This window comes from Pungitius pungitius, chromosome 18, assembly GCF_949316345.1.
Source record: "Pungitius pungitius chromosome 18, fPunPun2.1, whole genome shotgun sequence".
In the NCBI taxonomy this organism is placed as follows: Eukaryota; Metazoa; Chordata; class Actinopteri; order Perciformes; family Gasterosteidae; genus Pungitius; species Pungitius pungitius.
Window position 1 is genome coordinate 4,389,859 of NC_084917.1, and position 26,826 is coordinate 4,416,684.

General features: G+C 45.6%; 1 protein-coding gene across 6 annotated transcripts in view; it reads left to right on the forward strand.

Annotated features, from left to right (window-relative positions):
• LOC119226303 (probable E3 ubiquitin-protein ligase HERC1) overlaps nucleotides 1-19,648 on the forward strand; it is a 35,634-nt gene extending 15,986 nt beyond the window's left edge. For 3 of the 6 annotated variants that reach the window (XM_037484112.2, XM_037484110.2, XM_037484111.2), the window contains exons 36-80: nucleotides 29-268; nucleotides 366-449; nucleotides 558-771; nucleotides 1,113-1,401; nucleotides 1,705-2,411; nucleotides 2,960-3,173; nucleotides 3,817-3,986; nucleotides 4,490-4,573; nucleotides 5,136-5,322; nucleotides 5,442-5,569; nucleotides 5,726-5,949; nucleotides 6,074-6,333; nucleotides 6,476-6,528; nucleotides 6,621-6,818; nucleotides 8,053-8,218; nucleotides 8,312-8,561; nucleotides 8,996-9,224; nucleotides 9,309-9,586; nucleotides 9,746-9,873; nucleotides 10,061-10,188; nucleotides 10,277-10,504; nucleotides 10,740-10,867; nucleotides 10,990-11,189; nucleotides 11,384-11,498; nucleotides 11,710-11,838; nucleotides 11,987-12,085; nucleotides 12,338-12,511; nucleotides 12,610-12,894; nucleotides 13,001-13,066; nucleotides 13,200-13,325; nucleotides 13,412-13,550; nucleotides 13,723-13,904; nucleotides 14,016-14,171; nucleotides 14,269-14,391; nucleotides 14,595-14,697; nucleotides 15,126-15,295; nucleotides 15,389-15,527; nucleotides 15,618-15,787; nucleotides 16,984-17,153; nucleotides 17,323-17,488; nucleotides 17,595-17,671; nucleotides 17,798-18,050; nucleotides 18,161-18,313; nucleotides 18,678-18,983; nucleotides 19,089-19,648. In XM_037484112.2, coding sequence (XP_037340009.2) covers nucleotides 29-268; nucleotides 366-449; nucleotides 558-771; nucleotides 1,113-1,401; nucleotides 1,705-2,411; nucleotides 2,960-3,173; nucleotides 3,817-3,986; nucleotides 4,490-4,573; nucleotides 5,136-5,322; nucleotides 5,442-5,569; nucleotides 5,726-5,949; nucleotides 6,074-6,333; nucleotides 6,476-6,528; nucleotides 6,621-6,818; nucleotides 8,053-8,218; nucleotides 8,312-8,561; nucleotides 8,996-9,224; nucleotides 9,309-9,586; nucleotides 9,746-9,873; nucleotides 10,061-10,188; nucleotides 10,277-10,504; nucleotides 10,740-10,867; nucleotides 10,990-11,189; nucleotides 11,384-11,498; nucleotides 11,710-11,838; nucleotides 11,987-12,085; nucleotides 12,338-12,511; nucleotides 12,610-12,894; nucleotides 13,001-13,066; nucleotides 13,200-13,325; nucleotides 13,412-13,550; nucleotides 13,723-13,904; nucleotides 14,016-14,171; nucleotides 14,269-14,391; nucleotides 14,595-14,697; nucleotides 15,126-15,295; nucleotides 15,389-15,527; nucleotides 15,618-15,787; nucleotides 16,984-17,153; nucleotides 17,323-17,488; nucleotides 17,595-17,671; nucleotides 17,798-18,050; nucleotides 18,161-18,313; nucleotides 18,678-18,983; nucleotides 19,089-19,274 — 8,274 coding nt within the window. In that variant the 3' untranslated portion in view covers nucleotides 19,275-19,648. The remainder of the gene's footprint in view (nucleotides 1-28; nucleotides 269-365; nucleotides 450-557; nucleotides 772-1,112; nucleotides 1,402-1,704; nucleotides 2,412-2,959; nucleotides 3,174-3,816; nucleotides 3,987-4,489; nucleotides 4,574-5,135; nucleotides 5,323-5,441; nucleotides 5,570-5,725; nucleotides 5,950-6,073; nucleotides 6,334-6,475; nucleotides 6,529-6,620; nucleotides 6,819-8,052; nucleotides 8,219-8,311; nucleotides 8,562-8,995; nucleotides 9,225-9,308; nucleotides 9,587-9,745; nucleotides 9,874-10,060; nucleotides 10,189-10,276; nucleotides 10,505-10,739; nucleotides 10,868-10,989; nucleotides 11,190-11,383; nucleotides 11,499-11,709; nucleotides 11,839-11,986; nucleotides 12,086-12,337; nucleotides 12,512-12,609; nucleotides 12,895-13,000; nucleotides 13,067-13,199; nucleotides 13,326-13,411; nucleotides 13,551-13,722; nucleotides 13,905-14,015; nucleotides 14,172-14,268; nucleotides 14,392-14,594; nucleotides 14,698-15,125; nucleotides 15,296-15,388; nucleotides 15,528-15,617; nucleotides 15,788-16,983; nucleotides 17,154-17,322; nucleotides 17,489-17,594; nucleotides 17,672-17,797; nucleotides 18,051-18,160; nucleotides 18,314-18,677; nucleotides 18,984-19,088) is intronic. The other 3 variants (XM_037484113.2, XM_037484114.2, XM_037484115.2) reach the window with 3 other exon arrangements.
• Nucleotides 19,649-26,826: the final 7,178 nt, after the last annotated feature.

Here is a 26,826-nt window from a genome sequence, read left to right on the forward strand (position 1 = left end):
ACCAACAGATCAATGCCTCTCTCCTCAGTTCTGCATTACCAAAGAGAACCGAGGCAATGAGGCCACGTGTATTGGTGTGTCACGCTGGCCGGTCAGAGATCACAACCACCACACCACCACTGACATGTGGCTGTATCGGGCCTATAGTGGCAACCTGTACCATGGAGGGGAACTGGTCCGCACACTTCCCTCTTTCACTCAAGGTGACACAGTCACCTGCATCCTGGACATGGAGGCTCACACCATATCATTTGCCAAGAATGACAAGGTCCGACCAATTATTCAGTATTCCGGGCTTTTTGTCTTGGTTGACTGTTGAGGGTTGTTTTAAAAATAATCTCTGTGTTTTTGTGTTGTCCTGCTAGGAACCAAAGTTGGCATTTGAAGGTGTGGTTGCCTCTGAACTATATCCTTGTGTGTTGTTCTACAGCAGTAATCCTGGAGAGAAGGTACTTGCTATTTACTTTGCATGCTCAATACACGTCTTTTTTTAATGTTTTGCTTAGTTGGTTTTTATTTGCAGGACAGCAGAATTGTGCCTTTTGTATTTCTCACAGGTGGCGCTGCATGACCTTAAGATGCGAGGCATGCCCAGTAATCTTCTGCCCGGGGAGCCTCTCTGCAGCCCCCGGACCACAGTGCTGCTGGAGTCAACAGTGCAGCTCCTCCGTAGACTCCACCAGTGTGACCAGTGGGCCTCGCACATCAACCAGTACATCCACACCCAGCTGGAGCTCATTGGCCCCCTGCTCAAAGACGACTTCAATCTGGGTCAGACACAGCTTGGGCAGTGGCTCCTCATCGGGCCGTTTCCCCTGCCCCTAAATAGACCTCTCAAGTTTCCTTTTATAACACTTTGCTAGCACAGGAAACCTTTTATGTGTCTATTTTCAAACTGGGCAAAGGAAAAATGGATTTTTAGCAATGGAGAAAAATTCATAGTCACTCATTAGTTTCTGCTGTTCATTTCCCACAAAACAATCACAATCATCTGCACCCTTGTTGTGCAAACGCATTCGTCCCAGGATATCAAGAAGTTTGGAAACACTGATTTGCTACTTCTGTGGCTTCATGGTTGTTACTTATAACTCTCTGTTTTTCCACTCTTACAGGCGTCGGCCCCACACATTCTGAGACAGAACTGAGTGAAGAAGACTTTGCTGAAGACGACACAGTAGATTTTTTGGGACACCGCCGCTCCCTGTCGGAGGCCAAGCTGGCTGCCCTCTGCACTGAAGTGTGGCCGGTTCTGGCTCTGATCGGAGGAGTGGACAGTGGTCTCCGGGCCGGGGGTCTTTGCGTGCACAAGCCCAGTGGACGCAGGGCCCTTCTGCTGGGAGTCCTGAAAGAAGGAAGCTCTCTAGCCAAGCTTCAGTGGGAGGAGGCAGACCTCTCTGTCAGGTATTGCAAATCCTCATTTATGGCATTACACATTGTCGCATGTGTTTTTTAAAGGATGATTCTCATTGACTTCCATCAAACAATTCTTATATTTTTACTGTCTTTGTCCTCTCAGCATGTTTATTATACTCCGTATAATTATTTTCTTGTAGTTTTATTACTTTTTCATCATTAACCCCCCTGATCTTACTTTCTTTTTGCTTCTTCCTCTTCATTCTTAAATCCATTAACCCCTGTTGAATCCGCCCTGGTATCACCCCATTCTATATCTGTGGGTTCTTCCCGTCGTTCCCAATAACTAAGCTCCATGAATTCTTGGTCACCCAGCGACACGCCGATCGTCTCGTTGGAGCCCTGTGGCACATCCTGCTGCGATGTCGCCTCACTCGGAGGCCTCAAACCGACGGTGTTGTTAGACCTGATTTATTTGATGGGGCTACTGGAGGAGCAGGGATGGCAGGGGACCTATCCAGCCTCCAAAAGGAAACACGTGGAGGAGAACACAAGAGAAAGTGAGGTGGTCGAAACAGACTCCTCCGCATCATCGTCCTCAACCAAAGATGCTACAAAGATTGTTGACCACCAGGAGTTGACCTGTTTACCCCAACCTCCCCAAAACCCCCACACCTCCAAAGTGGATGCCTTTGCAAATGAGCTGAGAGCAGTCAGAGTCTCATACCTACTCATCGGAGCTTTGAAATCCCTCACCGTCATATTTAGTTGCGATAAGCTATCCAATTTGCTCCTAGTGCCTAAAAATGACCCTTCCAACTCTACAATGAGTCCCCTTTCCAGCCCAAACCCGGATCAGGCCAAGGCCAGCAGCAACCAGTGGGATGAGAGTGCTGAGCTGAGATCAGTGCTGCAGTACGTGGTGCAGAGCATGGTGAAGTGGGCAGTCAGGCCCTGTCCCATCAAACAGAGTGTGTCTCTCGTCGACCTGGAAAGGGCTCAGGTCATGATCTACAAAGGAGCCCTTAGCAGACTGCAGGAGGACAAAGAACACAAAGGTATCTACATTTATAGGTTTTATTCAAGACACGTGTTATTTTAGTTAGTTGTTCTTGGTTGGCTGTATAGAAATAGAACAATCAAGAAATTAACAAAATAATGAGAGACTGCAACTTTGTTGTTTTACAATTAAAACTTAATTAATTGTTTGGTGAAAAAAAACAAAGTCATCAAGGATGAAAAATGCCCATCACAATTTCCCAGCAATCTAAAGTGCCCACTTTAAGTGTCTTGTTCGGTCTTAATGACATTATAACCAAAACATGTATGTGCCACAATGTTAAGACAATCAAAATAAATCCAATTCTGACTTTGGGGAAGCTTAATTAATTTTCCCTTTCTGTCAATCAGCTAATTGTTTTAAACCCAGCCCACTATTAATAGCTATCAAATGTAATAGAAAATTATTTCGTAAATAATCAACTCTCTGACCCGCAAGCCTTTGATCTTGTCCACAGTGTTCAGGGTGCACATGTTAAAATGATAATATATCATCATTGTAAGTACTGAGTGTGATTTGACCTTCCTCTCCTCATTGTCCTTGCAGAATCTGGCCACCCCTTCTCCTCTCAGCCCATATCCAAGTCCTCCAGCTCGGTGTCCTTGTACAGCGCGGGTTCTGAAGGCACCGCCGTCTTTGGCCAATCAAACAGAGTCTCTGTCTCGTCCTCGAACAACGACTTGGCGTCCTCTCTGCCGGCAAACCTGCAGGCAGATGGCCTTGATAATTTCAATCCCTTCTTTCCCATCAGTCTCCTCCAGTGAGTATAGAATGGATCATTCAGGAATGATTTTCATTCGATTTAACTGTTGGTTGAGTGATACCAATCATGCCGAATGGACTCATACACAGCAACCAGTTATCCTCAATTCTTGTGTTGTTACTGGTTGCTACAGACCTGTATCTTTTGCCAGCAGGAGCTTTCCTGACCTCCGGGGAATGGGTGAGTCAGGGTGTTTATGAATAGAGAGAGTTAGGATTCTGCCTGCACTGTCTTCAACCTCAGTTGCAACTCTGCTTGTTCTTCTATCACCGCGGCCAGCTGACCACAGTGTCAGTGTTATCCCTGCATCCGAGGGGCAAAGATGCAATTAAATCAAAGCCGCTCAGTGGGGAGGGTTTTCACAAAAAATAGCCAGGAGCAAATGAAAAGTCTCTCATAATCGAATGAAATACTGTGCAACCTTATTTGAATGTGAGTTGACACCACAACAGCAAATGTAGGACTGGAGCATTTAAACATTTCACCTACACTCATGAATGCTTGGATAATTGTGATTGGTGGGCAGCTCCCCACATTCAACATAAAAAATTACATTTCAGTTGTAAGCACTGCATACTGGCAGTATGGCACAACGTGCACCGTGTTGTAACTATGCATACTGTATCTTGACTCCCTCCAGGCACATGGTCTTAACCCGGTTCCCCACGCTCACCGGCCTGGTCAGCGCTCCCCCCGTGCTGCACCCCTGCTTCAGCCTGGCCAGCTCGGCTTCTTGTAATGCCTTCACAGAGCAGCAGACTAGCTTCATGGAACCCGGTCCATGCAGCACACAGGCCAGAAGCAGCCTGGGTAAGAACAAGCGCAGAAAAAAAAAGCTGTCGCACAATAATACAAAATCAGCATTTAATTTACAATTAGTGACCGACCACACGCTGTGTTAAAGAGAATAGATCAGCTAGTCGTTGCAATACCACTTCATAAAATTTGTGGTATTATGATTACGTGGTGGGGTTTGTCTGTGTCTTGCATGGACTTGTATGCTCTGTGTGTCTCAAAGCAGCACGTGCTTTTAGCACCAATAGCACTTTGCTATTGGACAGATCATATTTATACTATCAAATGCATGCGTGACAGTTTATATGCACTGCTTGAATGTCTTCATATTCAGTTATGTTGGCTTAATTTCGGTGTGTGTTGTAGTGTGTAAAGCAGAACATATAGTGGGGGGGATACAATATAAACTGAAAATAGTTTTTTCATCCAGGCAGTCTATGAACGTTTCAAAATGTAGCTGTGGGCTTGTTTTTGGTTTGTTTTTTTGTGTACTTTTTACTTTTCTCCTCAATCACCAGAACGGACACAAATGTTTGTCACCAGTCGCTTGATAGAAATGGGATTCTCTATGAGACATATCTACTGGGCCATGGAAGCAGCAGGTACTGCTTTGTGGAGAGTGTGTCACTACATTTTTGTGCTTTGTGTGCTTTCTATTTTAAACATCTGTCCTTCCCCGTGTGCCGCAGCCTTTTTGTATGAGCAAAGATTAACATGATACTGTGACTCATGTGGGATATCAGTTTAGGCTTTCAGATCCTACACACTTTCCTGGGGATGAGGAATAATTCAAATCCAGTTTTCACTAAAACAGAATCAATTGGCTTCCAAGACTATGATTTAATGGTAAAGGTGAACATATTTTTAATTCCGGCAGCTGAAATCAATCGTAATACATTGTAATGTTTTCTGCACCACCTAATATAAACAAATACTCTATTAAAAAACTATTCAAAGTTTAGACCTTGCAAAAGGTTCGTGATTTCACACACCAACCCCTCGTCGCACACGTTATCATCGAAGCAGATGTGCCGTTCTGACATCAGGCCGCACACAGAAGCGTGATCATCTGGTGGTGATGTCCAACACAAATTCGAAAAGCAGCGTTCCATGATCCATCTTTGCATTTTGAACTCGGTTCACCTTCCCTGTGGTCCCTCCCAGATGTAGCAGGTGACTTGGATTCACAAACCATCGAGGTGTTGGCCAGCTGGATGCTAGAGCACCCCCTGACCGAGGAGCATCATGCAGCTGAGTCGGCGCGACAGGAAGTCGCCCCTGACACCCCGTCGCCAGATGGGCCGGAGACTGTGCAATGTCCCGAGCGCCCCGCCACTCAAATCAATGAAAGGTCAGTGATTCGAGGAGCAGAGCGACTTTTTTTTTTCATTTGATATCTGCGAATCTGGCATTATCACTATTACAACACAACTGGAAGAACAATGGGCAGTATGTCATTGTGTTGTGTAGTCTGTTGCCTGGACTCGACTGGATAGAGAGGGAGAATTTCTTGGATGTCCACCTCACGAGGAACCGGCCTCCTCCGGCACGGCGACGGCGCTCAGGCCCGAGTCACAGGATTTCTTTCCGAAGGGCAGGTCAGAATCACAGCTTCAACCCTTCAACCCTAATTTGTGCACACATGCTCCATAGCAGATATTGTAAAAACAAAAAGTGAACTCTTGTGATTAACCTGTGCTGTCGCTCTCATTAAAAACTTTACCAGACATTTAACTCTTTATTTTCATTTGAAGCAAACACCATCTTTTCAGACTTGCCGTCCCCCAACCCCCTCCCGGAGCTGTACCAACACCACACATCAGGCAGTGATTGGCCGGAGCAGGTGGCGTTTCATCCCTACGCTGCTGAGGAGTCAGAGTTGGGCTACATGGATGACCCATACCATGAAGAAACCTACGAGGATCTGCTCACCCCTTCATTCTTTAGCTTGGAGAGGGACACGCTGCAGATAGTGGAGGTGACACAAACACAGGCACAAACACACAAAATAGTTCTTTTTTTTTTGTATTATTATTCCATTTGAAATACTCAACATTGTTGCATGAGGGCCTCTTTGTTTCATGCTTTGTTTGCAACTCTAGGCTGGAGAAGAACACAGTCAGATGGTGAAGTGTGAGCTGTGCAGCACCTTAACGCTGCAATTCAACAATCACGTGAAGCGGCGTCACCCAGGTTGCGGTCAGAGCGCTGCACGTAAGGGTTACGACAGCACCGGGGCCTACGTGGATGTCTGGTTCAAAGGAGAGTGTGGCTCCAACTTCCCCTTCTACCTCCTCTGCAGCTCCTGCAGGGAAAAGTATCTGGCTGCCAACCAGAGCGGTCCCAGTTCTAAATATGAAAGGTACAGTGGCTAATTAAATGAAAACGAATGCATGCAACCAATAGTGATGCCTCTAGACTGGTTTCTGTTCTCATGCTTTTATAGACTCAGTTGGTGTAAGGAGATATTATAGAGCATGTTGTTTGTCTTCCTTTCACTTCAGGATTAAAGGCCTAACATCTGATTTGATTGGCCAATTGGACAGCACGTCTGACGGTAGGGAAGGTCACAAAATCAAAGTTTGTCAACAGAATAAAAATGATTTTGTAATAGAGTTTATTAAATACATTTTGCCTCTGTTGGCTCAGATGATTGGGAAATTAGCCACCGAGACGAGTGTGACCCAGACAAGCTGACAGGACTGGAGGACTTTGGGCTTTTGCTGAGACCACTGGGGCTGACTGAAAAGAAGCTGGTGCCAGACCCCATTGCCTTCACTGAGCCAGATCCCCTCGGAGCTCTGGTTTACAGCTCAGCTGACCCGACAAGAGCGGCGACTTCCAAAGGTATTACGTTTTGATACACAAAGATAAGCATCTCATCCTTTGGGTAAATGCTAGTTCTAGTTACTTTTAGTTCAAAGGTATCTCACAATAGTTAATTCAGAAAAATAGTTAAGATTATATGTCAGCTCATCATTTCTATCTATGGTGCGGTACTAAAAATGATAAAAGAAAAAAAACGTTCATTGCAAGCTTGCTCATTAGTGAACAGGCAGGTTTCAAGGACAAAAGAGTGGTGTAGCATCATCATGCACCAAGGCAATGCCCCCTTTTTAGGGGAAGGAGCGCATTGTCGCATAAAGAGGAAAACAGGAAAAAAGCTGTTATGTAGCCAGTTATAAAACACATATAAGGATGTTGTGAATCCCTAAATTATGCTGGTGACGGTTACGGCTGATGTATAGCGAGGTTGTTGTACTAAAGTCTTAACGTGTAGCAGCATCACACTGTCGTCTCAAACTTAATCTCAGTTTGTCTAGATTAAAGTGTTGGTTATTGACAACTTGGAAAGGGGCATGACAGCAGGCTGATAAACCTTCATTTATAAACATATGACGAAGACTCCAGTTCAGACAAGGTTGCAAAAGGATCGTTTTAGGTAAAATGAAGAAATAAATGCATCCAAATTTGCCAAAATTAAACTAATTGCAATGACAACTATGGGACAAATGTTTTTCTATCCCCAGAAAATCGGCGCGTCCTTTTACAAATGACCCTGTGTGACATTTTGCTTAGACAATTTGGTCTATACTACCCCCCCCCCCCCCCTCAAAACAAGATAGCAAGTTAAATGCACGTTTGTGGTAAAATGGTCGAATTGAGGGGGAAAAAGGATGAGTAATGTCAAACATGGTTTTCTTAAACCTGTGAACAAAATTCCCACCTGTGCATATATGTATGACCATGCAGCTAGATGTTTTCTTGTTAATCTTGCAGGTTTCTGTAACTGTACCTCTGCTAAAGGATTTAGCCCACTTATTATAACACACCCACATTCCCTCTGTTCTTGTTGGCAGCAGCCACCACAGTAAAACTCACTGCAGCATAGTGAGTCATCACTCATTCATTATATCCAGGCATCTGAAGCACTCATACTCCCAGTTGTCCCATTTGTTCCATTATTTGCCCACACTATATGGTGTTTAAAAAAATGTGAGTTTAGCAAGGTGTTTACGACATTTATTCATGGATTTTATAACAGTAGCATACCTTTTGATTTGTGTTTTTCCCTCACCAGGGAATGCTGTTGTTGAGCAGAAAACCTCTCTGAGCCTCGGACAGCAGGCAGTATCACTGAGGGACTCTCACGATAGACTAAAGGCATTAAGAAGAGTCACCTCCACAGCCCAGATCCTGCTTGCTTACAGCATGGTGATGAGAGCACTGTCTCAGACTGCTTTCAGGTACATATGACCAGTATATATATATCCTTTACAATCATCACCCCCTCCCCCGTCAATGTGGTTTCGGGACTCTTCTTTCTTCTTCCTCTCCAGTGCGTCAGCGTACAGCCACTCTTCCGGGCTGGAGTCCTTGGGTTTGGCTGATATCCGTATCCTGGTTCGTTTGATGACTCTAGCAGCAGGGGGCAGGGCTCACACCTGTGTGGACAGACAGCCGGGTGTAAAGGGGCTGGCGACAGAGCGCAACAACTCCACCTGCCTGAGCTTTTTAACTTCGGCCATCGGCAGCGTGGTGTCCCACAGCCCCACTGCTCACAGGCAGCTAGTGGAGATATGCACTCAGGTCGGTTTTCTTCAATGAATCCACTCACATAAACACAGTATTATGCTAATTACAAGGGAGATGTGAATTAAACTATACTGTACATTAAAATAACTAATGCATAATATCACTTACATTTGCCTTTAGTTGCTGTTAATACAGACTTACTTTCTGGCGCTGGGTTACTCTTTTTATAAATGTATTACTTTATAACAGTGTTCAGTTTGATTTGATGGACTGCTTGAGCAATTATTACCTGCTCAAGATATCAGAACATTTCTAATCATCAATGCGTTCACTGCTTATCCATACTAATTATAAATGATGAAATTAAGATATATATTTTTGAACAGGTAAGGTATACTAGTTTTAAAGAGTGATTGGATAGTGAAGAAATGCAACTGTTCGCAAATGAATGGAGATCCTCAGATATCTTTATCTATGATGTAATGTAGGAACTGTTGGCGGCAGCCACAGGGGTGAACATCGGGACCATCAGTGACCCAAAGCAGAGAAGTCGTCTCAACTCCAGTCAGACCTCTGCAGCCCAGGGCGCCCAGCAACAGAAGGACTACATCGAGCAGACGCCTCCCACATTCCTGGTCACACAAAACCTGGTGTCCCTGCTCACCGAAAAGGGTGTCAACTGCCACGGCCCAGATAAGGCCGAACACGAGGCCAATGGTGAGGAAGCAGTTGTGTTGTTATTCAACACAGTGTTGGAGAACTTTTTACCCATCGCAGCTCTCCTCTGCTTGTGTGACCTAGACACAGAAAACCAGGGGGGGTCTTCCTCGTCCTTGCTGTCCTCCCCTCTACCCCACCCGAGTGCCAGAGTGGGACCCCTGGAGCTGGCCAACGCATTGGCGGCATGTGTGCTGTCCGCCAGGCTGACCAGTACACACCGCCAGTGGGCAGCAAAGCAGCTGTTGCAGGCTTTGGCTGCCACAGGAAGGGACGGTCTTAATCGGCCCCAAACATACAGTGACCTGGCTGGCGACTTGCGCAAAAGCTCTCTCAAGAGGCTGGAAGGACATTACAACAAGGTGAGAGTCCCAATGTGATCTGCATCATAACTTCTTTCTTTTTAAATCAGGATCTGGATTCTTTTATCAGTAATAGTCTGAACAGGCCCGGTATTTCACAAGCTATTGTGAGAGGTGAAGCTAAAAGAGGCCTTCCTTTATTTTGCGGTTTAATTTCAGGTGACTAGCTGTTCCTGGAACAGTGACCAGAATTTGCTGGCTACGTGCTCTCAGGACAAGGTGGTGCAACTGTGGAGCATCAGCCAGAACAATGTGGAATTACACACCACCTTCTCCTGCATCACCAGGTTTCTCCTCTTTGTTTCAGTTTTGTCCAGTGAGGGTTTCACAGTGGCATGCTGTTTAATATTTATAATACTGAATTGAAGATCACTTCATATAAAATGGATGGACATTCATGTGTATTCTGAAGAGCGAAGGGGTTGTTATTTCTCGCAGTTGTAAACTTTTCCCTCCTCTGACTCTCTCTGACAGTAAGATGGACAGATCAAGCAGCGAGAGGGCCACTAGATGCCATCCCATGTCTCCCGTATACTGGAGTACAGGGGGAAACTTTTTGGCCGCCCCAGATAACAAACACATCACCATCATGAACATCAGGGGTAAGTCTGACTCTTCACTAGTGAGTTCTGAAATTCCCAATAATTAGCACAGTGCTTCCTACAATTTTTTGTTGTTGTCTTACTTCAGGATCCCACTGTCACGTGGAGGCTCAGGTGTCACGGGTCACGGCCCTCTGCTGGGCTCAAACCTTCAGCTTGTCGGTCCTGGACCAGGCAACGTCCTGCCAGAACAGACCCGCCGAGAGTCTGCTGGTGGCCCGGCTGGACGGCTCTCTCTGCTGGCTGCAGGTCACGATGCAACAGATAGACCTGCATGTGACCAGCACCGAACTCACCCGCTGCCACAGGAAAGAAGGTAAGAAGGCCGCTACTTTTTTAATTTTTTTGTTTTCAACAGCTTGCTGTTTCCCTCTACTTTCACTCTTTCACTTTTCCATATGCCAAGCGAACTGCCCGCTTGCTGTAGCTTAGTATTTCACAAGTGAGTGGTATCGATCTACGCCTCGGAGTCTCATCAAGAACAAGCTTGTTTCTTAAAACGTGGAACTGTTCATTAAAGAGATTGATCTTCTCTTTCCAATCTTTCGCAGCTCCCCAGTGTGTAGCCTGGCACAGCGAGGACAAGCCCTTTGCAGTAGGCTACCCCAATGGAATGATCCTTTTTGCCACAACTGAAACCTATGAGAATGAGCAGCCTGTAGTGCTGTCTGTCTTTCAGGTTTGTCTGCAAAAAATGCCCTCCACAGCACACAAACACCCCACAAATAATAGCATTTACTCCTCAGCCAAATCGGTCAACACGTGTGACATAAAATGTCATTTTACACTTTCACTCTGCAGGACAGTGTGGGCTCTCTGAAGTGGGACCCCACAGGACACTTGCTGCTCTGCTTGGGAAGGTCAGAGGTAACAAAGATCCTGGGACGCTCCGGGGGAAACTGGGTGACCCTCCACTCGCTCATTCACAGCAGCATCGTTAACATCGCCGAATGGTGCCCGCTCGCTGGCAGAGTGCCGGATCCCAGGCTCATGGTGGCTGCGTGAGTTTACATCACTCTCTTTCTCTTTGTTCCATGCTGTGCATGTTCCTCCATTACCCTGTTCTTAACAACACAACAATAGAAACAAAGAGATGGAAATCTAGTTTTGTAGAGCACTTGATCCTAATAACCTTGACAGGAATATTTGTATGTTTGTTGTAAGTTCTCGTTTAATTCTCTCCATGTTTTCACAGAGGTTGTCAGAACGGCTCTGTGCATGTCTGGACACTGCCACAGGGGGGTACTTTTGTATCTTTGCCCAACATATTGAACAGCTCCCAGCGCCAAGATAAAAGCACTGATGTCAAGGTCAGTTTGGATTATAGCTTAGAGCTCTGTTTTGCAGCCCTGTTTTGCAGCCCTGGTTCTGCAAAGATCCTCAAATTGTAGTCTGATACAAGCTTATCCGGATTATATGTGCCAGTCATTCATTTATTTAGATTTTTACTGAATGTTTTTGCAACGGTCCCCTCTGACCCAAGCTAATGTAACTCATCCAGTTCTGTTTTTTTTACTGCAGGAAAAGGCAAAGTGTGTGTTTGTGCTTCATGGCCACATCACAGCAGTGAAGTCGCTTTCCTTTTGCTCCAGTGGACTGGCTCTGGTCTCTGGAGGGATAGGGGGGCTCCTCAACATCTGGTCCTTACAGGTCAGAAAACTACACTCACTGTTTGCTTGATGTGAAGTCAGTGCAACGATTACTTTCTCAGTCAACATTCCCAGATAGCCAAACCATGGTTGTGTATTATTTAAACCCGTTGCGTTTCAATATTGGTGGATCTCTGTGCTTCTTGCAGGATGGATCGGTCTTGCAGACTGTCACAGGTTTGGGTTCGGTCGTCAGTACTACCTGGATTCCAAACTTGGGTGTAGCTGCCTGCTTTGGGAGGTCAAAGGTAAGTTTGCTTACTCATAATTTTCAAATCTTGTTTCCATTTTTTATTAAAAATTCAACCAAATGAACTTCATATCTATTATACCAACATTTAAAACAAATAATGAATCCTCTCAATCTTACTCAGTATTATATGCTAATGTTGGCTGCTAGATTCTTTATCAATTTATTGCTATAGGAGGACATTTTTGAAAATGCCTCTGGCCTTTTTCACTCTACAGCTCTCTTCTATTGTTGTTTGTTTTTTTTCCAGGATGTTTTGTTGATCTGCTGCACTCCAGACTGGATCAGTCAAAATCACGTGCTAGCTTCCTGTCGTACGGTCCTCAGAAGCCAGAACATCCTGGGTCTAAATCGAGCCCCTTGTTTGGCCGTCTTTCTGGAGAGGCTGCCCTTGTTGCTGCAGGAGCAGTACAGCTATGAGCGGGTCACTACTGCAACTACGCCTTCAAGATGTTTTGGTTTGTTTTTGTTTTGTGGACCCTCGGCTCAGACGGGATTTCTCTATTCCGTGTCCTAATGCAGACCCACGTGGCGGCCGGTGACCAGCTGGTGCACAGTGCCTTCCTGCAGAGCCTGGCCTCCCTGAGTGTTGGGTTGTCCCTAGAGAGACACCTGTGCCGTTACCCACGCCCTCCGCACCACACAAGCCCCGACGCCCACTCCTGCCCTCCAGAGTGGAGCTGGCTCGCCACTTACGCCACTACGGTCCGCAGCGCTGAGGCGATTGCCAGCGGTACTGCCTTCCCAGAATCCTTCAATCTCTCTGAGTTTCAGGAGGTGGATTTCGCCGAAATCAGCAAGGCACTAGTGAGTGTGTTTGTTCAGGAAATGGTTGCATGCGTTGCAGGAATCTTGACAGACTGCAATATACACAGTGCCATTATTATTATTAAGGGGCTTCTCTGTTTACTAGGACAATAGTAAGTGGAGCTTCAGAATGGATGAGCAGCTGATGTCATGGGCCACCACCAGACCAGAGGTAACAGTTTAGCCATCTTGAAACTCAACAATAAATGTCTTTTAATTACACTTGACTCGGTTTGTTTCATCTATCTGCAGAAAATGATTTTTTAATATATTTTAATGTCTATTTGACCTGCTGTGTTTTTCAGGACTGGCAACTTGGGGGGAAGAGTGAGGTCTACTTGTGGGGGAATGGACGTTACGGACAGTTGGCAGGAATGGGAACCAACCTCATGATGCCTACTCTTGCGCCCTCTCTGTTACAGACCCAACAGGTGGCGACTCTTTTATACAGAACAGAATTTGTCCTTAATTTCTACTATTTTCTAATTGGGCTCCCTCTGTGTGCGTTGTCATTCAGGTGGTGTGTGGACAGAACTGTTCCTTCCTGGTCCAGTCCAATGGGACCGTATTGGCTGTCGGGGAAGGACAGTACGGCCGACTCGGTCAGGGAAATTCCGATGATCTCTACGTCCCCACTATCATCTCCGCTTTTCAAGGTACAGAAATTCTTGATGGATTCAAATGTGTGCCTGCAACAGCATTTTTGTACAAAACTGAAAAGAAAAAGGAGCAGTATTGCAACATATTGTAGTATTTTAATCTAAAGTAGTAGCTTTGTTGTTTTAATTTGAGAAGTTTCGCCTCACCGTCTCTCTGCTCTGTGGGCAGGTTATGTGGTGACTCAGCTGGTGACGTCCTGCGGATCTGATGGACACTCGATGGCCCTGACTGAGACTGGGGAGGTGTTCAGTTGGGGGGATGGAGATTTTGGAAAACTGGGCCATGGCAACAGTGAAAGGCAGAGGAGACCTAAACAGATAGAGGCCTTACAAGGAGAAGAGGTCATTCAGGTAAAGATAAACCTGCTTTGAACTCCCATGGGATTGGAAAAATGTTTGAAGTGTTAAACATAGACGAACTCTGTCTTCTGAAATGTTCATGAGTTTTCATCCTCTTTGCAGCTTGCCTGTGGTTTCCGACACTCAGCCGTGGTAACAGCAGATGGAAAACTGTTCACCTTTGGCAGCGGTGAATCCGGTCGTCTGGGTCAAAGGTCAACATCCAACAAGCTTCTCCCTGAAAGGGTGGCTGCCCTCGAGGGATATCATGTGGGACAGGTGAGAAATGGACTGTGTTTGTTTTAACTCGGATGGTGATACGGTTTCCACAGGGAACCAGGAACATTTAACACCACGACTGAATTACCTCTCTCAGGTGTCATGTGGTCTCAACCACACACTGGTGCTCTCCCTCGACGGAATGGTTGTGTGGGCATTCGGAGACGGGGATTATGGCAAACTGGGAACTGGTTCCTCTACGGCAAAATACTACCCTCAGGTAAACCAGCGTTGACATGGCTCACATTCAGGAATCCTCAAATGCCAAAACACAGGGGTTTTACGTTATTATCTGGCTGTGGGGAAATAACAAGGTCATGCTTGTGATTGCCACTATTGTAGCCATTGCAGTATTTATTCACTTATTTCAATTCATTTTGTTTAGATGAAATAATATATTTTTTGGCTTTGTTGTAATTTCAGAAAGTGGAACAGCTTTGCAACAGGGGAATTAAGAAGGTCAGTTGCGGGACTCAGTTCTCCGTGGCGTTGGCCTGTTACGGACATGTTTACACATTTGGACAAGGTACGTCTTACTGGGGAAGTGTTGTTGTTCTGTGTCTCCATATAGCATATGAGATAACTACTGTGTGTCTTATGTCTCAACTATGATGCATTTTTTAAGTCAAATAATTAAATTGACCTTTACCGAAAAAAGAAAAACATGGAGATTTCATTTAAATTTGTTTTCACGTCTAAAATAGCTTGGCACTGATGGTATTGCTGCCTGCCACAGTGTATTTTATTTACGACTACAACTTAGTCACTGAAGCCTTAAGCTTTTAACACTGGCACATTGTGTATTTAAGCTATTAATTGTTCTGATTGGTAGAAGAGTGTAACGGGGAGAAAATCAATTCTCCAGCTTACTCGGCACAATACAATTTTCTTAGATGATTTCTTTTGCTCACTTGCAAAAGCCAATGTGTCACTTGGCTTCCTTTTGTCACTTAGAGCGTCTGATCGGTCTGCCGGACTCGATGATGAGGAATAAATCCCGCCCCCAGCTGGTGCCGTCCCTGGAGGGGTTGTTCATAGAAGACATCGCCGTGGGCTGTGAACATGTGCTCGCCCTTTCCTCCACTGGAGACGTCTATACCTGGGGCTGCAACAGTGAGGGGCAGGTAAACAGCGTCCTCTAGAATTCAATCGGAAATGGGCTTTTATTGCATAACAGAGGCACAATTGTTTACTTGTTTGTGGGGTTTTTTTCCCAGCTCGGCCTTGGACACTCAAACCCGGTGAAAGAGCCCACGCTCGTAACAACCCTCCAGGGGAAAAACATAAGACAGATATCCGCTGGCCGCTGCCACAGTTCAGCATGGACCACCCCCTCTACCTCAATAAAAAACTCAGGTACACACTCTCCACCAGCAAATACTCTTTGGAGCTACGATCCATGAAAAGCTATACACTGAGGGCTGCATTTGTCGCCTTCATCTCTAGGTGGCTCTGGAAGTTTCCAGCTCGGTCTTCCCCAGTTAGTTCCTCCCCAGTACAACACTCTGAAAGACTGCAGCCCTGATGTCCTCAGCATGCGCCTCAGGGTACTCTACCACTTTTCTGATCTCATGTACAAGTCCTGGAGGCTGCTCAACCTGGACGCCAACAATCCGGTAACCTTTGGTCTCATTCTCTTATTTGTGTTGCTCGCTCTCATTTTTAGGGTCCTCGCTACGACTAGTCGTAGAGGAAACTATTGTATTTCAAGGAATTATTGTTATTATTATTATTCTCACCAACCGCGGGCCTTTTTGGGGCCTTTATCATATTCAAAAAGTTGTTAAATCTGGCATAGATATCTGGACTGTTAAAAAATGTGATCATTTTTGGGTCTCACATTTGTGTATAAAGAGATATCTCTATAGCGCCCTCTCGAAATTTAAAAAAGACCACACTAGGCCAGTTTCCGCCCCCGATGTCCGATCAACTTTAAAGTTGGCACACAGGTCCTCTTCGACATGCTCTACAAAAAAGTCAATCATGGTATGCAAATGCGCAAAAACTAGATTTTCCGCCATTTTGAATTTCGTGAAAAACACATTTTTGGAAATTTCTCCTAAACGCTCTTTGATTGTCACGAAACGGAATGGTGCTGATAACTCATTGTTTTGATGAGATATGGGCTAATTAACCTTGCAAGGGGTATAGCTTAATCTGGCAGATTTTTAACTTCCAAATGACTTTGCTGCCCTCACCAAAATTATAGCACCTGTAAACATTGAAGCCCTGAACAAACCCTAATTTTTGAAGAATAGGGGGCGCTGTAATTAATGGTTGAAAATCTGCCTTTTTGCCCTATTTTTATGATTTCTTACAGTTGTAAAAGACCAAACTCCTCCCAGGGATTAAACTCGATTCTTTTCAAAATCACGCAGTGTGATCCTGAGACCTTAGGCTCTAAAAATTGCATTTTGCCAGAAGAATTTCCAAACTATGTGTGTAGGGAGCATTTTCAAAAAACCACCATTTGCCACGAACGTTGAAGTTGTTTTAACTCGACCATACTTTATCTAAACTGCTCCATATTTCTCATATAGCATGAACTTCTCACCCTTTAAACATCCATATGATCATTTCTAACCTGTCTTGTGGTTTTGAGAAGATATTACGGTTAATGAACTTTGCAAGGGGTGTGGCTTAATCTGGCAAGATTTCAAGATGTCCTCGGCCGCATGTTTAACCGTTCGGCCGGTGCCCCGACGTGCAAGGAGTAGCGAGGACCCGTCCAACGCTGCTCGCAGCTTTAATTTTTATTGTAATGCCTCATTCAATTCCTCCTCTTTCATTCCGTGTCCTGCACTGCATCCAGGTGTTCACATCACGCTATAGTTCAGGGACGACAGCCATCATTCGGGGGGATCTGAGAGGTCTTCTGTCACCCAAGGTCAACACTCTGCCTTTAGTGCGCTCCATCGGGAGGACGATGACCCAGGGCAAAACCTACGGGCCACAGATTACTGTGAAACGGATTTCCACAAGGTTAGAATGACCTGATATTCATTCTTCAATGCCCAAAATAACTTTCTGTGTTTCCAATGGGCCAACATGACGCACTTGCATTAATACATTTCTAATTCATTTCTATTTTTTTTAATATCTATTTGTTCATCGAAACCTTGATCAATGTCCCCTCCTCTACATTCCACAGAGGACGTTCGAGCAAACCCATATTTGTGCAAATCGCCAAGCAAGTGGTGAGCCTGAATCCTCTGGAGCTGCGGCTTCCGTCGCGGGCCTGGAAGGTCAAGCTCGTTGGAGAGGGAGCTGACGATGCCGGAGGGGTGTTCGATGACACCATAACTGAGATGTGCCAGGTAGCATTGAAACCACATTGAGAGGTGCTACACAGGTAGCTCAATATGAAGCCTGGAATAATCTCTGCTGCTCGTAAATTGACAAGATAGAATGTGTCTTGACCAGGAGCTGCAGTCTGGTGTCGTGGATCTTCTCATTCATTCTCCCAACAGCTTTGCAGATGTGGGCAGTAACACTGACAGGTGCACATTTCTTACTCCTCTATTGACAATCATTAATGGAATCAGTATCGCTTTAAAAGCATAACAAAACATCCAATCTTATAAAACATAATCTTTACCTGTGGCTTTGGCTGTGTACCCTGAAAGGTTCCTGTTTAACCCAGCGGCTCTCTTAGAGGATCATATGGTCCAGTTTCGCTTCCTGGGCATCCTCATGGCTGTGGCTATCCGCACCAAGAAACCTCTGGACTTACATCTGGCTCCCTGGGTGTGGAAACAGCTCTGCTCGATGCCACTGGGAGAGCCTGACCTGGAGGAGGTGGACCTGCTCACTTATCGCACCCTCCAAGGCATCCTTCACCTGGACAACAGCGGAATCACGGAGGATAATTTCCATGTGGTGCGATATTATGCACAGTGATGAGTTCCCCTACGATCTTTTCATTCTGTTTCCTAATCCCTCGCTTTTTAAATTATTTTTCTATACGGCTGCAATATCTCCCAATGCAGATGATCCCGCTGGACTCGTTCATGGCCCACAGTGCAAATGGAAGGCTGGTACCTGTAGTTCCTGGAGGTCAAAACATGTCCCTGACCTTCGGCAATCGGACTGAATATGTTGAGAGAGCTCTGGACTACCGGCTCCATGAAATGGATTCACAGGTTTGAAATGATAGACGTCGACTGGGGTGGATTCTGCAGATAGAAGCTGCTTAAAATGTAAAAAGTTTCATGTTATTTCTGATTGGCCTGTTTAAAAGAAGAAGAAAAAAAGGGTTATTATACAAATGACAGCTATCTAAACCCCCCAAACAGACCTGACCTGGGTAGACCTTTTTTGATTTTATAATCAAATGGAGTGTGTATTTCCCGTACTGTATCACACACTCATCCATTTCAAGCACCAGTCTTCCCACCAGTTTCCATTAGTGCTCGCTAGACAGACTGTTTGTTGTGCTGCAGTTGGTGTTCCCTTCATCTCGTCCTCAGAAGTATCAAAGCTGACCTGTTGTTCTGTTGTGTCCAGGTGGCAGCAGTCAGAGAGGGCATGTCCACCATCATCCCCGTCCCCCTCCTCTCTCTGCTGACGGCACAGCAGCTGGAGCAGCTGGTCTGTGGCCTGCCGGAGGTCTCCGTCGAGATGCTGAAGAAGCTGGTGCGTTACCGTGACATCGCCGAGAGCCACGAGCTCATCGGCTGGTTTTGGCAGAGCTTGGAGGAGTTCACCAACGAGGAGAGAGTGCTTTTCCTCCGTTTCGTCTCCGGCCGGTCCAGGTTGCCTTCAAACCCAGCTGACATCACACAGAAGTTCCAAATCATCAAGGTTGACCGGGTGAGGCCCTCGCTAACGAGAGATGGGTATAATCCCGTTCACGAGGGCAAACATATTAATGGTGCAAACCCTAACCCCCCCCCCCCCTTTTATCATCTCCTTCAGCCCATCAACGGCCTCCCTACGGCGCAGACCTGCTTCTTCCTGTTCCGCCTGCCCCCTTACACGAGCCAGGCCATCCTCGCTGAGCGTCTGCGTTACTCCATCCACAACTGCCCCTCCATCGACATGGACAACTACATGCTGACCCACAACACCGAGCCGGCAGACAGCTCCGACACCGAGGACTGAGGGGGGGGGTCAACCTGGTGATGAATGTATCTCCTCCCATGCCATGCACATTATGCACTGAACACAGATTTTTATTTGCCAAACCTGTAAGGTAGTGTACTGTACTGTTTATATGTGGATTGAATTTAAAGATAGGTGTAGTTTTGGTTTTTCCAAATGTGCAAGATGTTGTAATTAATGCAGTGCTTACTCTGAATCAGCAGTACAGGGATACGGAATACGATTTTTAAAATAGATAGGTGAATAAGCCTCAAAAAAGGAGTTAATGTGCCTGTTTGTTTGAAAATATGTAATAATTTAATGACCTGTCGCACACAGACAGTATTATTGTAAAATAAACGAGTGTTTAAATAAGTATTTTGGTATAGATCTCTTAATTTGTATTGCTGCATCCAATGAGAACACACAAGATGAATTTACATTCATATTATGAACTTAGTGGATATTCTATTAAGCGAGTGCAAAAGCATGCTGGTCTCAGTAGATTTCACATGCATGGCAACTGCAAATTGTGCATACAGAAGACAAACTGAAAATAAGACTGATAATATAAAACGGTCATTATAAAAAAAATTCAAAAGCTACACCTGCTGGCAGGAATAACTGTGGTTTTAGATTACTCTATTCAGATTACTCTATTCAGATTACTCTACGATTCTGCATAGTTACGTGCCGTAACATAGCTTTAGTGCAATATGTTTTAGGCAACAACCCAGGTTGAGCTAATACAAAAACACATTACTACTTTGCAATTATTTTGCAGCTACTTTATATTTAAAGTAAAACACTCTCATATATATATATATATATATAATATATATATCTCAAATTATAATCACTATGTATATTGTATATATGTCAGTCATCTCGTCTGCTCGAATGGCAATTTAATCCGTGCTCTTTACTTCCTCTAGAATGCCGTCTGCCTGTCAGTACCAGCCTTAACGAGATCGCGCATGCACGGGTAAAAATTGCTTGTCTATTGGCTAAATTGTATGTCATGCATTTTTTTATTTATTCAGAAATTGGCTAAAGGGCTTCTTAGAGCCGCCTTCTGTGGGCAGTCGTGAGAAGGCCCCCAGCTAAAACACGCATGAAGCCAGGACGTCCGTACGACAGGCAGGGACGTGCAGAAAAAGCACATTTTCTCAAGCATAAGTAACTTTGGCAGAATATAGTTTAATTTATGTAAGATACATGTATTTTTAAGTTGTTTTATACACTCACCGGCCACTTTATTAGGTACACCTGTCCAACTGCTCGTTAACACTTAATTTCTAAGCAGCCAATCACATGGCGGCAACTCAGTGCATTTAGGCATGTAGACATTGTCAAGACAATCTCCTGCAGTTCAAACCGAGCATCAGTATGGGGAAGAAAGGTGATTTGAGTGACTTTGAACGTGGCATGATTGTTGGTGCCAGAAGGGCTGGTCTGAGTATTTCAGAAACTGCTAATCTACTGGGATTTTCACGCACAACCATCTCTAGGGTTTACAGAGAATGGTCCGAAAAAGAAAAAACATCCAGTGAGCGGCAGTTCTGTGGGCGGAAATGCCTTGTTGATGCCAGAGGTCAGAGGAGAATGGCCAGACTGGTTCGAGCTGATAGAAGGGCAACAGTGACTCAAATAACCACCCGTTACAACCAAGGTGGGCATAAGAGCATCTCTGAACGCACAGTACGTCCAACTTTGAGGCAGATGGGCTACAGCAGCAGAAGACCACACCGGGTGCCACTCCTTTCAGCTAAGAACAGGAAACTGAGGCTACAATTTGCACAAGCTCATCGAAATTGGACAATAGAAGATTGGAAAAACGTTGCCTGGTCTGATGAGTCTCGATTTCTGCTGCGACATTCGGATGGTAGGGTCAGAATTTGGCGTCTACAACATGAAAGCATGGATCCATCCTGCCTTGTATCAACGGTTCAGGCTGGTGGTGGTGGTGTCATGGTGTGGGGAATATTTTCTTGGCACTCTTTGGGCCCCTTGGTACCAATTGAGCATCGTTGCAACGCCACAGCCTACCTGAGTATTGTTGCTGACCATGTCCATCCCTTTATGACCACAATGTACCCAACTTCTGATGGCTACTTTCAGCAGGATAATGCGCCATGTCATAAAGCTGGAATCATCTCAGACTGGTTTCTTGAACATGACAATGAGTTTGCTGTACTCAAATGGCCTCCACAATCACCAGATCTCAATCCAATAGAGCATCTTTGGGATGTGGTGGAACGGGAGATTCGCATCATGGATGTGCAGCCGACAAATCTGCGGCAACTGTGTGATGCCATCATGTCAATATGGACCAAACTTCCTGAGGAATGCTTCCAGCACCTTGTTGAATCTACGCCACGAAGAATTGAGGCAGTTCTGAAGGCAAAAGGGGGTCCAACCCGTTACTAGCATGGGGTACCTAATAAAGTGGCCGGTGAGTGTATATTGTTTGTAATGTAATATTTGTAGAGTCGAAGATGACCAGCAGGTGCTTTGCCCCACTCACCACTAGGGGGGTGTCTGTACATCGTACATGCGCGTCAGACAGGAGAATGTAACTTTTGTGCAGACGTCGTCATTAAACCCTTTATTCGAAGTGGATTTAAGGCGTGTGCTGACCTTATTTGGACACGCCACCGACAGGAGGGCAACATGTGTCTCAACGAATAAATGAATTAGAATAAAGAAGCCTGTTTCGAAAGAACATTATCAAGGCCTTTAAACTTCCTTTAAAAGGGAAATAATAAGCAAAGCAGCAAAAAATAAAATCTTTATTAGATTCTCCTTGATCCAATGTTGTCCTGAGTCAGCACAGTTGGTGCGTCTGCGATTTGCCTGTGCTATGAGAGATGTCTGCTGTGACCTTACTACCCATCTGTTTCCCTCTGAGCAGTGTGGCCAGTAAGGCAGAATTCAACCTGCAGTCAGCAGCCCTGCAGCTGAGAGGGGAGGGGGGGGGGGCTTATAGGAATATAACATCTAACATCTTAACAGGTACACATCCTATAGAAACACGCAAATGCAGGAAGAAATGATGTCAAGAATTTATTTATATTATAAATTTTGTACAACTGTAGGACGCTTAAAATGTCCTTGATAGGTGGCACGTACCAATGTACCGATATTGGAGCGGACTGAGTTAAAATGGATATCCAGTAACACACATACAACCTCAAACAAAAATCCTGGCCAGAATTATATGCTTGAAAAAAACTCTTTTCAAAAACGTGGTTTCACGGGACCCGAAAGTAATCTTTGGACTCTGCTTTCACGTTTTGTTCTGCAGCAGCAGGAGAGGACAAAGAGTGGTATGATTTGGATTGCGGAGGACAAACTGTAGCTCACTCCCAAAATGAATCCTCTGCTGACAAATTCTTTGCCAGTGGTATTCAACTTACAGGATTTTTTTTTTCTCATTTAAATTCACTTGACTATTCACCATGCATGAATAGGATAAACAACTGGCACCTCACCATATAAGCCGAGGCCTTACAATTCATATTTTTCATAAACATAGCTGCCTGTAGCTGCAGCCCTTTGCTGTATGAGACGATCAATACTGTTAATGTACTGTAGAACTGGCTTTAGCTTTGATTATCGGAGTGGGAACAGACCAGGTCATTAGGATGCAACATCTCCTGTTGCCACAGGGGGGCAGTCTGGTCGTTGCACTTGGACGCAAGTTCGAAAGACCATTGAGACCATTGAGAAATCCTATATTGCTGATGATGCACATCACTGTCAGCTCATCTCTGTCACCCTCCCAATCAGCTAATTCGATGTACCGGACGGCAAACGGCACGGTCCGTCCAGAGCTGACTCGTCATTTCACACCTCTTAAAACCTGAGTGCTTCTCAATGGGTTGAGATGTTCTAGTTACAAACAAACAGGGACAGCCGGCTTTAGTTTGCATCACGGAAAGGCAGAGGAAGCAAGGAGTGCTTGCGTGGCAAGCACTCTTAACTAGGCCACCTCGGTTTGCTTTAACCCAGGTGTAATTCACAAAATAAATGTGTTTGCGCAGCTTGAAAGAGGCACACGGGCCTCTCCTAATTCATCCAGCTTTTTTCATACGTTTAAAACCCGCGGAAATCCGGCTGGATCAAGCCAAGATCGCAGGATGATCCATGACCTGCGTCATAGGGAGCAATCCTTTAGGAGGCCATGTTTGTTAGAAAGTGGGCCGCATGAATTAAGGCGACCCTTAATATATCGACTCTACCCCAATGTAGACCGCTTGGCACAAAGCGCACCGTTATGGTGTCACTGTGTTAAAGGATTAGTTTGACATCGTAAAGAAATACATGAATGTTCTTTTTTGCCAGAACACATTTGATCAGAATATGTTTTGACGCGATATGTGGCGCTACGGCCAGAAGGCAACTAGCTTAGCTTGTAGCGTAAATCCTGGAAACAAGGGCAAAGGCTGGCTTTCTTTCCTGTTCGAAGCTCAAACCATCGCACAGAACAACGCGAGCTTTCAACCGGCGGCTGACTGCAGCTGACTGCAGCTCCATTCTCACATAGACGGATGTGAGAAAGGGTACTTTCCCAAAGTACGACGTGATCCTTCAAGGGCCTTTCAGCTCCACAGAGGTGCGTTGCACAGTACACGTCATCGATCCCTGACGTGTTTCAGGGCCCCCGACAAGCTGAATTATGTAGACTTCTCCAACACAGTTGTTGTTTGACACGTAACAACTATTTAGGATGTGCTCACTCTGTCAGTTACTGCCAATCTCGCAAAAATAAAATAGGTTTGCACAAGAAATCACACTAATTGAATAAAGCCTTTGCTCCATCGATTTAAATTGGACCTGACGGTATAAAACATTGACCTGTTTTATGGTCCTCTTGCATTGGGTTCTATTAATAGGTGTAATAATTCCAAATCAAATTTGAGATGTTGTTTGATTATTGTGTTTGAAGAACACATTCAAGCATTAACAATGGAGAATATCATAAGTTCCCAGTAAACATCTAAAAATGTTTGTCTGTTAGCTTTGAAAAAAGCCCCAGGCTTCAGAAACCGAATTGAGCTCGCTTCACTGAGCCTGCTATTATCTTTTAGATGTCCAGACAAAATGATGCTATCACCAAAGGAAATGCATCCCAATGATATATATATTTTTATCCCCCCCCCACCCCGACCTCTCTGCACGCTATTGTTCCTCAGCTCTCACGAGAGGATTATTATGGAATGCCGTGCAAGAAGACGGGGGATTTTCATCGCGTTGTTCTGCAGACTCCAGGGTCGACTTAACAGGGACGGAAATCAACAGTTGTGTGTGGTAGATTGCAGGGAGGGGGGTGAGGGGGGGTTTGGTGATGAAGGGGAGGTGTGTCTCCACCCCCCGATCCTTATAGGGACTTCCTGCCTAACCAGGAGAGGCTGGCAAGGGTTAGTGATTAGGAGAGAGAGCATAAGGAGGGAGGGGGCACAGACAAGAGGGCGAGACAGAGTTTGGAAAGTAGCGAGAAGACGAGTTAATATACTAGAGGAACTGAACTGACTGACTAACACCGTTGTCGTGGAAACCCACACACTCCTTTGAATGTAATAATGTGGAAACTAAGTAGAATATGACAGTGGTGCCACAATGGCTCGCGTCGGAGAACTTTAATCACTAACACTGATTTTGTAGTTTCTAGTTTGACAAATGCGGCCTCCCGTAGTGTTTCCTGTCATGCATGTGCACGGAACTCAACCAAAATGTTCAATATATTTGAATTTTGGAAGAAAACATCACTTTTTCTTTTTTTTTCTTTTTTATTTGCAGTGGGACATTTTCCCTGCCTTCATGGACAAAGAAGCAGGTTTCTCCATTGTGAATTTTTAATTAGTCAAAGAAGGTGTGACCTACATATAGTCTCACTGAGGCCATACAGGAATATCACCTGACCCCCCCCCACCCCCCCCCCCCCCCGACCCCTAACCCACCAAAAGAAAATGGAAAAAAGAAATATCAGAGCAGCTCGTTTCAATGAATGGAAGAGGGTTGCCTTACTGAAGACACGGGCCCTTGGGCGCGGGTCAGCGGCCCGCTGGGGCAACACGGTCATTTGATGTGGCGCTCGTTTGAGTGTCCGGGCGTCACCGGCGCGTCTCTCGTTGCAGGCGGCCTGTGACCCGCGTCCCTTCGTGGACACCCGAGACTCCGGTACGGTTTCATGCGGGGGGGGGTGGGGGGGTGGGGGGGGGGATGCGATACGGGTCAGGCTTTAAGTCTTGTGTGCAGGTTCGCTTCTTCTTCTTCTTCTTCTTCTTCTTCTTCTTCTTCTTCTTCTCATCTCTGCAGTGAAGCCCAGCTAGAAACTCAGCGTCTACATGGTTTTCATAATAAATCTGAATTTATCTACTTCGCTTTCTTAAATAGGGCTCATTCAAGAAAGCCATCTAATAAAGGCCCCGGGGGTCAGGCTTTGTAGGTTTAATGTGGCGCCAGAGACTCACGTGTGAGTCGGTCTTTCATTGATGTCCGCAACCATCGGGTTGCAATTACATTTACGCTCTCGTGAGATTTATCTTTCAGTGACTTGAATGATCATCTGACATTTCCGGTGCTGATATTTAACTTGTTCCCGTTAAATCTGCTTCATGCTTCGCCACACAATCCAGTGGATTTCCAGACAATGCCCCGCGATGACCCGTGGATAACATTTTCAACAACCTTCTGTGGAACTGAATACAGATGTTCATGCTCTTTGGAAGAATTAAAACAAACTTTGACTATTGTAGCGTTCCGTGCCAATAAGGAGCCAGGTTTATAATGAATTGGGTTTATTCTCTTCACACCAACCAAACACAGGTCTTCCAGCACACCCAACCCCCCAACATTCGCGCCCAAAACCCCCGGAAGGGGCGGCACCCCAACCCTGGTCCGCGCAACACTAACAGTAACAGAACCATATACATTTTGGAACTTCAGACACGCTACACTATTATGAATGGGCATCATCGGGTGCAAAAGTCCATACGTTGGATGACTAAAATTAAAAGTCAAATATGACAAAATGCGTGCGATGACCAAGACGCCGGAGTTGTTTGATAACCCCGGGGCTTACAAATGTCGCCGCAGCGGCGCGTCCTTCCCACCCTCCGGCTTACAGGCGGTTCCGTCATCAATGGCTGCCGCTTTACCTCCCGGGGGTGGGGGGGGGGGGGGCGCTGGCAGCGGGCAGCAGCTCAGCCGCATGCAGCCAAAGCCGCCTGTCTGCTCCCAGAGGTTTGGAAGCCGATGCCGAGACCACGTAGCTTTCATTTCGTCGATGAGCGTTTTACGCAACAGCATCTGGGCAAGGGGACCTTTTTTTTTTTTTTCGAGAGCAGCTCCGTCTAAAGCAGGGGTGATTACATCAATACCCCCCCCCCCCCCCCCCCCGACCCCTAACCCACCAAAAGAAAATGGAAAAAAGAAATATCAGAGCAGCTCGTTTCAATGAATGGAAGAGGGTTGCCTTACTGAAGACACGGGCCCTTGGGCGCGGGTCAGCGGCCCGCTGGGGCAACACGGTCATTTGATGTGGCGCTCGTTTGAGTGTCCGGGCGTC